Source organism: Pyrgilauda ruficollis, unplaced genomic scaffold, assembly GCF_017590135.1.
Source record: "Pyrgilauda ruficollis isolate IOZ18807 unplaced genomic scaffold, ASM1759013v1 scaffold30, whole genome shotgun sequence".
NCBI lineage: Eukaryota > Metazoa > Chordata > Aves > Passeriformes > Passeridae > Pyrgilauda > Pyrgilauda ruficollis.
The window spans coordinates 2,092,160-2,105,187 of record NW_024524378.1 but is presented as its reverse complement, the minus strand read 5'-3'; the positions used below and the strand labels follow the sequence as shown (position 1 = coordinate 2,105,187).

General features: G+C 33.7%; 1 protein-coding gene across 6 annotated transcripts in view; it reads right to left on the bottom strand.

Moving 5' to 3' along the window:
• ASPH (aspartate beta-hydroxylase) overlaps positions 1-13,028 on the bottom strand; it is a 113,723-nt gene that overhangs the window by 71,033 nt on the left and 29,662 nt on the right. For 4 of the 6 annotated variants that reach the window (XM_041473731.1, XM_041473735.1, XM_041473734.1 and 1 more), the window contains 3 exons: positions 3,250-3,336; positions 1,681-1,755; positions 1,040-1,201 (listed from right to left, as the gene is read on the bottom strand). In XM_041473731.1, the coding sequence (XP_041329665.1) occupies positions 1,040-1,201; positions 1,681-1,755; positions 3,250-3,336 (324 nt within the window). Of the gene's footprint in view, positions 1-1,039; positions 1,202-1,680; positions 1,756-3,249; positions 3,337-5,601; positions 8,078-10,252; positions 10,298-13,028 lie in introns of those variants that run through there. The other 2 variants (XM_041473736.1, XM_041473737.1) reach the window with 1 other exon arrangement.

Sequence of the window (13,028 nt, the reverse complement as noted above, 5' to 3'; positions counted from 1 at the left end):
CTTTAATTTTCATCATCCAGTCAATGCTCCAAAGTGACAAGATATGAGCATCTTCTTTATATGATGTCTTCATCTCTGCAGGACTTAAATTTAATTAATGCTCTTAGGGAGCCATATTTGAATGAAAGAAGAATGAGAATAAAGTATAGAAAAGACTGTGTTAATAAACTTTAAAATTTAGTTTAATAAACCAAAAGGTCCAGAAACAGACTCCATACAGGTTTCACTGATGGAGAATGAACAGATTGAGAGCAGACACACCAAGAAGCACTTGGGGGTGCTGGTAGATGAAAAACTGGATATGGAAAGCCTCTCCAAAGGTGTGAGAAAAGGCTGAGAACTGGGGTTCCGCCTGGAGGAAAAAACACTCTGGGGTGACCTAATTGCATCCTTTCAGGATCTTAAGGGGACAAAGAAGCTGAAGAGGGATTTTTTTTTACAAGAGCATGTATTGATAGGAAAGGGGTTTTGGCTTTAAACTGAAAGGAAGCAGGTTTAGAGTAGATTGGATATGAAGTAAGAACTCTTCACTGTGAGGGTGACGAAGCACTGAAATGGTGCTTCAGAGAACAGTTGCCCAGAGAAAGTGTGAATGCCTCATTCCTGGAAATGCTCAAGGCCAGGCTAGATATAATAAGGCCAGGCTTGGAATAATCTGGTCTAGTGAAAGGTGTCCTTCGTGGCAGAGGAGTTAAAACTAGGTGATCTTTAAAACCCCTTTCAACCAAAACCATTCTATATGAATGCCTCTATTGGAGAGAGATATTCATATTTGGAGCACAGATAATTTTGCTGAAAGCCCATAGAGTAGCAATTAATAATATATGGTTACCTGGATTCCAAAACACATAGCATTAAAATTCCCCATTTTGACTTAAATTATATGCATTTGCTAGATAATGGTGTGGTTGGCACTTCCTAAGGCTCTGTTTTAAGCAGAAATTACAAGTCTAGGCTTTAATGAGTCACATTTCCATTTGTCTGGGTTGGGTTTTCTTTTGGAAATTTATTTATAAAATGTATTTAGTCATTCAGATACCTTTCTGAACTGAGTCTGGTGTCTCATATGCTTCTGGAATTTCAGTCTCAAATTCTCTGAGCATGTCATCTGGTGCAGGAGCTTCAAAAGTTTCCCCATGTGTTTCTTCCTTTACTTGCCACTGGTCACTTACACTTTCATCTACATCTTCATGTCTCTCTCCTAATCAATAATGCAGATTGTTAGTGAATAAATTTTCTTTCATATATTCTATTACCAGAATTCAGTCTTCAGTACACCCTTTGTGCTTTCCAGCTAGTCTCCAAAGGGAATGGGGAGTTACAGAAAACTTATCTGTGCAGTCCAGCATTATAAGCCCAACTTGCCAGGACCTTCTTTGCTCACAGTAAAGGCTAGCTCTGCTCTGTCCACTCTTGCCCTCTACACAGAGTTTTCAGGAAGGTTTTGTTAAATAACTGATTTGAGCTATTACTGCCAAACAAGTCTGGATAAGAAGACATAGTTTTAGGCTTTGGTGACTGAACTTTCTGAATTTTTTTGAAAATGACAAATGAGTAGATTTGAATGCTTTATGCAGGCAAAAGTACTTTAAGTGCACTCCAAAACCAGACTCTGAGATTCATCTAGCCAATGGCAGTATTTATAAACTCTTCAATGATTTCTAAGTGTTAATGCATTACCAGGATGGGAATGGAGAGCTTCATGAAGAACAGATTGAATTTCTTCTTCCAATTCTATGTCAGCAGTCTTGTGCTCTAAAAGGATTATAAATTGCAGTGAAGGTGAGCGCAAAAGGCAAAATCTAAACATTAACTCAAGGCTTGCAGCTTTTAGTATGCTCAATAATGTTCTTAATCCCTTTCACGAAGTACCCTAGAGACTGACCTGGTGAACCTCTGCAACTCACACAATTAGAAAAACAATTTTGTCTTGCTTATTCACCAACATAGAAAGTATGCAACAATCACATCAGATTTGTCCATCTAGAGACGAATTGGAAGAATTTATCTACACTGCATTTTTTGCACATATATTTTTCCTGTGGTAATAACAACTTCAGGTAACTATTCAAACCAAGACCTCTCTTCTAAGGAATTAATTTATTAACACTTTCATCCATTTCTTCCTACAATTTAGGCAGCAGCACTAGGAAGTCATATTTGACAACAAAATGTGAGTTGCAGAAGTAGGGTCCTGTCAACTTCATAAACAGGGAAAACAGATACATAACAATATCAAGGTCTTGTTCTGCTATGAACTGCCAGGAGAAATCACAAACTGGTTTCATGGACAAGTGAATGCCATCCAACACACCAGCCCAGGACATAATAGGAATTTGTATGAAGTGTTGTCTTCATATAAATGTCCTGAAATTAACATTGAGAAACCCTACAATGACACATCTGACAAAAAAGCTCTAAACCAAGTAACAGCTGCATTTTCAAATAAGGACTCAAAATGGCACCAGTTACGAAAAATGGTCCCACAAAAACAAAAACCACACACACACAAAAAAACCTCCCAACCAGGAAACCACATCTTGATATATTTTATAATTGATATCCTAAGAAAAGTAATGCAAGTCTTTTGAAACAAAATCTATATTCCATAGATTCCACTGGCCATATGCTCTGGATTTGCATGTTTATGTATTAGGTTCACATAAACATCACATAGGATAAGCCTCTTCAATAATCAGGAAAAAACATGCACTCTCTGAATAACACTAATGCAAATCACATATGTGAAATGTGACATGTAAAAGATTTTTTTAAAAATATCTCTTAATTCTAATCCATTCTACTAATAGTATAGGGCTTTAAAAATGTTTAATTATTTTTTTTTACAGTAGGAACTCCATTTATTGTATTTATTATATACTAGTAATTTTAGCAGAAAAGTGAGTACTTTATTATCTTATTAAGTTGGTTGTTGAGAGGGTTTTGTTTCTTTTTTATGGTGAAGAATCTGTTGCTATTCTGGTTAGATATATAGTTGGAAATCAATCTAAACCACAACCGTACATCATCAGAAGGTTATTCTAATGTGATACACCTACAATGGTCACCATGACATTTTACAATTTTCATGGTCAGTGATTTATACGAAGTTATAAACAATGACTCCAGTTAAATAAGTTTCAGTAGATAAGCAACACAAAATCTATAAAAGAGTCTGCATGTTAATGACACAGAATTATAGTTCAAATCATGTCTTTTGTTTCACCTACGATTCACAAAAGGTCTTACCTGATTCGACATATGACTTTTCAGCAGGCTGGACAGGCTCCTCAGATTCTGGTGTGGACTGTGCTGGGACAGATCTTTCTTTAAGGCCTGCATTTTTCAGTTATAAAGTTAACTTTTTGCCCCTTTTGAACTGATTCAGTTATAAAATAAGAAAGTTCTTTCAATTAAACTTTGTCACACTCTCCAAAAATGCATTCAAACAATCAAAATTACAGGGCTGTCATAATATACAGTGATACATAAAAAGACTAAAGCATATTCAGATAGTAAACAAAGATGCTTGGAGGACAAACATACAATGAGAAGGTAGAAAGGGACAGAAATTTAAGCACTTGCTTTTATTTCAAGGTAACTGAATAAATGACTATGGTATTCTCAACACCTATTCAGTATCCAGTAAAAAAAACAGGTAGCAAATTTTTCTATTTTCAACTAGGATAAAAAGTGCTTCATATGATCAATTTTATAGGTCCTATGAAGAACTAATTTGAACTTTACAAAAAGCTGCACAGAGTAAGAATTACTTGAAATTCGTATGTTACATCTCTGAAGACTTGATTAAGATCAGTTTGTTTTAACAACTAAATGACTATAGAAAAAGTATGACTGATGGAATTTTACCACTAAGATCATGACTATCTATACCACAGTCTCTGTCTAGAGCAAAACACAATGAAAAGAAAGCAATCAATAAATGTAATGATCAACACCATCATCATGGCAGGAGACAAAGATACAGCTGTGATAGATCATGTCACATCTTAAGACACCACACGGTCAAGAATATGTTGGCATTAGACTAATTCTCCTCTCAACTCTCCTTTAGGATCTTCAAGCAAAACTTATACAAGAGGTTCAGACTGCATAAGAAAAAACTCACACACCCACAACCCCCCACCTCTACGAGGGCAGTGAAATCAGTGGAAAAGTCTGCACAGAGAGGTTGTGCATTCCCATCCTTGGAGGTTTGAAAGAACACACTGGGAAATGGCCAGAGTAACCTGGTAATTCGTCTGAAATGACCCTGTTTTGAGTAGGATGCTGGAACACAGATCTCCCAAAGTCCCTTCCAAATGGAATTCGCTGATAATCCTACATCCAAGGTCAATTAAGGTAAGACTCCCTTCTCAACAAACACCACTGCCCAAAGCAAACTAGTTTTGCAACAGCTGTATACATGGAAATCAACAGAAAAGATAGAATATCATAAAGCAAAGGCTAAACTATAATGAGCGCTCCTGTAGTACTAGCAATCTTGTAAAAGCAACTCTTGAGTGGATAAATATTATATTTCATCTAAGTACAATTTAAAAAATAGTAATTACCACTTTTCTATTGGAGTCAAACATCTCAATGCAAATTGGACTAGTATGTCTCAAACCAAATTTGTGTAGAGAGATATCATTTTATGCATTATGAGAAAAACATGTATTAATTTCAAGTAATGGTTACAGGATAACAGAATTAAGTCTCTCTTATAATATTATTTAAAGATATTATTTTATTTTATATTTATATTATTTATATTATTATTTATATTTCAATTATTTGAAGATAGGTAGTTAGACTGTATCCAAAAGTAGTGTAACTAAGAGTCCACCACTCTGGAGTCAAAATAAGAAGCTAATGAAAAATGCCAAATGTACACTTAATTTTTGGCCAATTTTCTTCTGTCATTAAAAAAACACCCAATTAGAATATTAAAAAATATCATTAAGACATTCATCTTTTCCTGCAGGACTATTAATGGCTACAAGAATAAGAAGTTACTTCCTTCTACAGCCATCTCAGGATGGAGACAGAACCAGCAATTCATATTAACAACTCTCACACTTCAGGATCCATGAGCATGGAAACAGCCACCTTGCTTTCACAAACACAGTTCAGTTACTTTACACATACACTGCTTTAAAGAAGCCTTTGTATCCTCAGTAACCAACTCCCATGTTCAGATCGAGACGATCGCATACTCTGCTTCATGAACAATAAATGAATTCAAAGCATTTAAAACGACAGCCAATACTCCACACCAAACAAGCACTATGGGTACGTAACAGGAAAGAAGGAACCAACAAGAGTGTGTCTTTGTTTCACTTGCACATTTCTCAACTTAACCTTCAAGCTTTGTATACATGCCTATTATGCTTAACACTAATTTCTATTCAATCGTGTCAAGTATGTAACATACTAAATCATTTACTTTTTGTAAGGCATTATTTTCTCTCTTCTGTTTATTAAAATTGCATTTAGCTTTTACTTGTCTGGCGCGCTTTTTGAGCTTATGTGGTGACTTGTTGCATTAAGTTTAATGACAATAATACTTCATAGAAATATAAAACAACAAAACAGAACTCTGGGGCAAAAAGTACTTTATTTTGTAGCCTGAAGTGCTGCTCAAATAAAATTTTCTTTGGAAAGGAAAAAAAAATCAAACAACCCAACCTTTCCAGAACCCCATAAACTTTGGGTCATAGATACAATATGTTAATCAGAACAGCAATTCATTTGAAATTTCACTCCCACACAGTTAAAAGTTCTGGCACATTACAGGAGAAAAGAAAAAGTGACGAGCACTATACCATTGTGCCATCATCCTTGAGAAGTGTGATTTGAATGCTCCTCTGGTCAAATATGCATTTTAACACTTACCAGAGCAAACCTGAAAAAGTATATCTATCAACACCAAAACCTAACAGAGAATGTTCATTATGGAAGTGCATTTATTAGATCTTCGTTCTCTCATATTTTTTGCTAGGCACTGTAATGTTCACAATGCACACCTCATCCCTCCCTCTTCATGAATTTCTAAATATTTAGAATGTACCTCAGAGTAGACCATCTCTGTTAATTATCACAGCTAGAATCTTAAGATACTGTACTGTTTTCTACAGCTTTAATTTGAACTATTTTTCACAACTGTTTGAATACTTCATTTTCTCTAACAAAAAAAAAAATCATCTTTAACCTTATTATCACATCTTATAACTCTAGGGATCAATGCATGATGCAGACATATGTATGGAACAGCTGAGCTAAATGTATTGCCAACTGTTATATACAAAATTTTAGCAAAACCACAAACAGAATTAACCTTCAAGACTTCAATCTTAAATTACCATCCACATGCATAGATATACTCATTCTCAATTTCACTCCTTAGTTTTGTTTTCTTGAAACTTATGCTGCGGTACATCAAGAATTAATCTTAAACTTCCATTATAAGTTTTGCTCTGAATCCTCTGTAATTATATTGTGCAATTTCATAAAATATACTTGCTTTCAAATTTATTTGGAAAATATTCATCTCTAGATAATCTTGACAGCAACCATAGAGTCAATAATATTCTGAAATCTCTCTATTATCTCTGCAGAAATGTTTTTGCAACTTTATTTATTCTAATGAGACTGCTGGATAAATCCTTCCTTGATGCTGAAAATACAGAAGCTGTAAGAACAAACTAAAACAAGATTCTGCTTATAGAAGCATCATGCACTTTAAAGTGTTGAAGAAGATAATAGCAAAATATCTAAGCTGTTCTCTCAACAAGTTCAACCAGAATAGAGGCGTACTAGCATATCACATCTTAAATGCAATTGGAATACAACAATACTTATCAATGATGAAATAGATGGCCTAATTTTCACCAGTATTCATTAGCAAAAGGTTGGCAAACTTGGAAAAAAATCAAGACACAGTTAAATAAAAAGTGATAATGAATCAAGATTTCCAACACAAATATAAAGAAATAAAATAATTAAGTAAACAGGGAATGGAAGAAAAGCAGAAATATTGTCATGGGATCAAAAGACAAAAATAGTAGTGGGAACATTTTGATTAAGTATACCCTGAGGTCTCATGAAAAAGTGCAACTCTCAAGGTGGTTCAACTATTTGTGTACAAAATAGTTTTCTCAGGAAAAAAAAAACCCAAACCAGTTTCCTTAGGAAAAGAATTTGGCAGAGAATAAGTTACATTTATTGGGTTAATAATGGACACTACAGTCCATTAATGCTCCTTGGTTTTTTCTGTGAAATAGAAATATAAGTTTCCACTATGTATGTCCAGATAAACCTGTTACTATTGCTTTTAAACTTGCATTTCATATAGAACATTAGACTTTCATCTCCACATCAAGCAAATACAAGTAAACAAGGAAAGAAAAAAAAAAATCACAAAACCCCAAACCCATATTTAGAGTAGACTTGAAGTAACTGGCATCAATTTGGCATTTTAATGTTTTCAATACACATTGGTAGCCAGGCACATTAACATATGTACATATTTGAGTTTCACAGCAGATGTTTCTGCTTTGTGTTTATAATACCAGTACACACTGAACAGTTTTTTAAAAAATATTATATATAGCCTTTGTTCACACTATTTCCAGAAAACATTATTTTCTTATTGCCATATTTACCACATTCATATAAATATGTTGAATTTTACATTCTTGAGGTCTGTTCCTCATTAGCAGAACAGGAAGTCTTGTTTATTTCTTTTCTTTCTTGTCTTCCTTGGATTGGCTTTTAACTATCTTTTTTGTTTCTTTGTCTTTTCCCACCTGAACAGTGCCATCCTTTTCACTGGCTGATCTTTTTGTAGTCTCCTTGGATTTCATACTTTTTTCTAGGCCTTTTTCCTTTCCTCTGTCTCTTTTAGCCTTGTCAGAATCTTTCTTTAATTTATTCATATCAACAGCTTTCTTGTCCTTTCGATCAGTAGCATCTTTTCCTTTCCTGGTTTTCTTTTTTTCTTCTTCATTTTCCTCCTTCTTGGATTCCTGTTTCTCCCTTAATTTCTTGAGTGATTCTTTAATAGCTTCTTTTACTTTTAAGTTTTTCATTTAAAAAAGAGGAAATGTTCAATAAGAGAACCATTCTTAGGCCAAAAAACATCTTATGAACAACCATGTAAAAGCTTTGATCAAATTATTATTTAATGTTAGATTTAAACTTGTATAGTTAACGCCTAAGCTTTAAGCAATTTAAACAAATTAGTTTTGACTTTTAGGAATTTCTCACACCATGCAGCCAGCAAATAACCTTGGCTTATATTGCAGCTGCATCCAAATGAAGTGTTAATCTAGAGAAAACCATGCTTCTATTATCTTACTGCTAACTTCTGCAGAATGCTAAAGCCACTTTGGCCTGTGAGTGTGAAAATCACAATTTTGAACCTTTGACAACAGTGTAACAGTTATTACACAAATTTGTAATGCAATGTTTTATTGATATTGCTACCTCATATTCAGCAAAGACTTAAAAAAGGTAACTGAAGTACGTATTGAGAAGTACAAGTAACAGCAATCTCCTGATGAATTAGTTTAAACTAAGTCCAAAAAAGTTATCTGGGTTATACTACACTCAGTGAAATCAAACCAATAATTGTAAATTGGTTCTGACAACTTTGCTTTTCAGTTATCAGTAACATTTTTTTCTTTGTTTTACTTTTGTAGTTGTGTCGCTTGTGCTTCTCTACTTCAATTCACATTTGGCTGTGATAGGGTATACAGATGATATGTCATAAGAACAATCAGAACAGAATCCTTGAAATTTATGTTCAATATGTTTAATGTTCAATATCTACTTCCATTTTGCCACAGCATTGAAAATATTTGTCAGTACCAGTAGAATTCTCCAGAATAAGGAATTTTTAAAATCAATAAAATTCAGAGATTTTTCCATTAAATCTGTATGCAATATTTGAATTTAATTTTGAAATTAATACTCCCACATTATTAAGAAAGTGATAATGACTTCTACATATAAACAGCTCTATTTTTATTTAGACTTTTGAGAGAAACTGCAGTCTGTTGAGGCAAAAAAATCAGGTCAGCCTCTAGCTGCTGTGTAGTGTTTTTGTGGAGCGAACAATTCAATTGCATAGCTCAGTCTAAAAGGAATGGCATCATATCTCCTTCCAAATGGTTTTTGACATAAAACATTTGAAATAAGCTATTTCTTTATTCTTATATGAAACATTGAAAAATACTCCAAAACCCATGAAAGAATTGCTAAGTGACAGTTATTATGTTCTTTGAAACATGCAGTTTGCAACCAAGTTATACCAAGCACAATGTGGAACAAAGGCTAACAATTTCAACTTGATGCAAGATGCTGAGATGAGCAGCACACTGAAATGAGCAGCAAACTTTCCTTAGCAAATACATTTTTTTCCTCATGAAGGTTTGTATGGTGAATAGCATACATTTTTCGTATACTGGTAGGAAAAAACACCTTGCAGTCTACATGTGGTTAATGTAACATGGAGACTGTTTCCATAGCCTCACGCTGCCCAGCAATAACTGAGCAGACATAAAAAGCTACACACCTGAAGTACACCTGTACCTTGGAGCTTGCTGAGGCTAATTAGCTTTTTTTTTGTCCTCAACACTATGACCTGTTCATACAGCAATGTAATTATAAATAAATACACAGCATAAATTGGTTGCAAGCTATCCCACGCTAAGCTTTCAGAAAATGTTGCAATCATTCCTGCAAATAATATTAAAGGGAAAGTTATTGAACTTTGCCTAAATTTCAATTCCCACAGGAAAAAAAATAGATCAAACTATTAAAGTACAGCCTTAGAAGAATTAAGGCACTCAAGTCCAATTACAATACAGTAATGGTATCATGAATTCATGGAAGATAACAAAGAGGATTTCATACGGAGCAAAATCTTACTTAAAAACATGCAGAATATCAGGTTATCATAAACTACTTACAATCCAAACAAGACATCTGTTGTAAAAAAATCCACACAAACGAAATAGAATCTCTAGTTAGGAAAGCGCTCGCATTGCCACTGAATTTCTATCAGTAATAAAAGAAAATACTGAGAAATTGCAAGAACAATCGTTTGCTGCACCATTAGAAAATATTTAGCCAACATAGCTAGTATTAGTAAACATTATAACCCACATTTGGTATTGTAATGCACATGCATTTCATACATCATTATCTGCATAAAGTTCCGCATGAAAAAGAACATTAAAAATACCTTTGAGTTTAGTTTTTTTCTTGGCTAGCCCTCCTGGCTCCTCACCTAATTAGTTGCAAAATGGAAATAGGTTATGAGCATATTTGTGATATTTAATAAATTTGACATTAAATTTTCCAACCTGCCATGTTATGTAAAAAGTTCACTTTACATAGCACACTACAATGCTATGGAAAAACACAAAATAATAACTCATTAAAAATAAAGCAACTTCAGTTGCAAGACCGTCACAAGTACTGATGTGAAAAACTAACTAACCAAAGTACCACATTACCAGATGCTACTGGTGGAGCATCTGAACTTGGAGATTGCTCTCCAGACAACTGCTGCCACATAATTATAACCAACACCCCCTCTGACTTCTCTGCAAAGTATTTGCCAGCTCCCTCTCAAATGCACTAATTTATGTTTCTATAAAATTTTATAACTATTTTATAAACATGTTAACTCAAAAGGCCTTCAAGTACACAGGTATTGCAGTGTATATAAACTGACTGTTTTCTTACAATAAATTACAACATATGTTTCTTTATCCAAAGGAAAAGAAATGTTTTGGCAAAGGTATTGCTCACGTCTAAAAACCAGTTACCAGTTCATCAGAGTTAAAATACTTAACTGCATTACTTCAGACTCCTCAAGACTGTTAGTCTTCTTTTACCATTGTAGCTAACAAACTGACAGCAGTCAGCCTCTTGATTGTACTTTACAGCTAGTACCACAAGAGGCATGAAGGCAAAAGCCTTTCCAAATATACACATAATATTTAGCTTCATGTTTTTAATACCATTAAAAGAGACTGGATTATCACTATCATGATGCTGCAGATTAAGACTTAAATCTCACAAACACAGCAATTTTAACCACAAAAATAATGTAAATTGCTACCTAAAAGCCAACTAGAAAGAAAAGCTGAAAAGATACAGCAACTATGTATTTTTAAACTCATACATAATCTTATTAAATGAGAAGAGATATTCCCATGTCTCAAAACTAGGCTTCTCATTCAGGCATACAAAACACCTACACTGAACATCTGCACCATGAGCTTAGGTTTCCAGAAAACAGTATCTACCTAAACTGTGTCATATATCAACATTTAATCTGAAAAAACCAAACAATACTCTGATAGTCTATATTAAAAAAATGAAATAATAAAATTAAAGAATTTAAATGTAAAGTCATTGTAATCACCTTGCATCTAACTTCTATACTACATGTTTTCAAAATATCAAAGTGTTGACATTATGGCCAAAATTGTTTTAAAAAAGGTTAATCAGTCAAAATACAGGCTTTAGATTAATTTCCTTACAAATTCATACCTGAGATATGAGTCTTTTCAAGCTCTTCCCTCATACATTACCACCATTGCTGAAGTTCAGAGCGCTAACTTGACTAAAATCATTATTCAGTCTTACTATTTCTAAGCAGTGTATGGAAGAATAAGTCAACTTTTTTTTTCATATAAAAGGAAAAATAGCCTCCAACTTTCATTTACATCATCAATGAAAATATAAACAATAAAAGGTACTGAGAAAAGTTGCACAAAAGCCATACTTAAATTTACAGCTCCTCTCCACTTTTCATATTAAAATTAAACATCACTGGATATTTTAAGATACTCTTAAAAGCATGTGTTGACAAAGAAAACTGTAAAATTTTACAAGTATCAGTATACACAAAAATCATCATACAGATATTTCAACATATTTTAAAATGAACATATAATCACTGTGTTGAAAGATTACAAAATAGCTTGTTACTGATTACTGCTATTTCACTTGTTAAACATTCACACAAGTAGTAATTTTGTTTCAATCTGCTTTATGCAATGAATAGCACTAAAGTTCTCAGCAAATTATCAATTCATGATATAACTATATAAATCACGTAAACTTTAACATCTTAATAGACCTGTTCACAAGAGAAATATGTAAAATAATGCATTTTAAAACACTAATATTATGCAATAAGCACAAGACCGAAATCCTGCTGCATCTTGATCCCCACCTGGACATGACCCCTATAGGGGGAAATCCCTACAGCACAGGGAAGTCTTACTTGTCTGCCCCAATTATGCTGAAGCAAGATGGGTGCAAACCCAGTTTTCCAAGATAGCAATGTCCAGGGCATGTGACAAAACCTGGCACCTAAGGGAATTCATCCAAGACTTAGGCTCTTACAGCATGGGGACACACAAACAAATGTCCAGAATTCTACAAATCACGTAGTTGAACTTGTGGACTCTTATTCTAAAGTCCAATGCAAGTGGCTTCATACTTGTTTTGAGCTAGTTTTAAAGTTCCTTCTTTTTTTTCCATTCAATCCCACATTATAAATGTCCAATGCTGGCAATGCAAGAAGAAAATACACAATTTATAACATCAAATGTGAGTATAATGAAAGGTCAGAAATGGCTACTACTGGAGTTAGTTAATTAAAAAGTTGAGTTCAAAATTAACATAGGTGGACAAGTTTAAAATATTTTTTAAATAACTCCTTTAAATAGCCATTCTTTAAATTAAATACTCCTCTCAAAGTGGTCATTTTCATACAGTGCTTAAAGGTGGTCAGCTGGTATCTTAATTAACCTTCTGAAGCTCAGGAAAATTACAAAGCATTCTTATTCTGCAACAAAGTCCAGCCATTTCCTCTATTTTTCCCCATAAAAACCTTCAAGAACATTACCCACAAACAACCCCCAAGTAAGACCAGAGATCTAGAACTTGAGCATCACAAGAAATATATATAAATACTATTTTTATTCAGAAAGATAAGC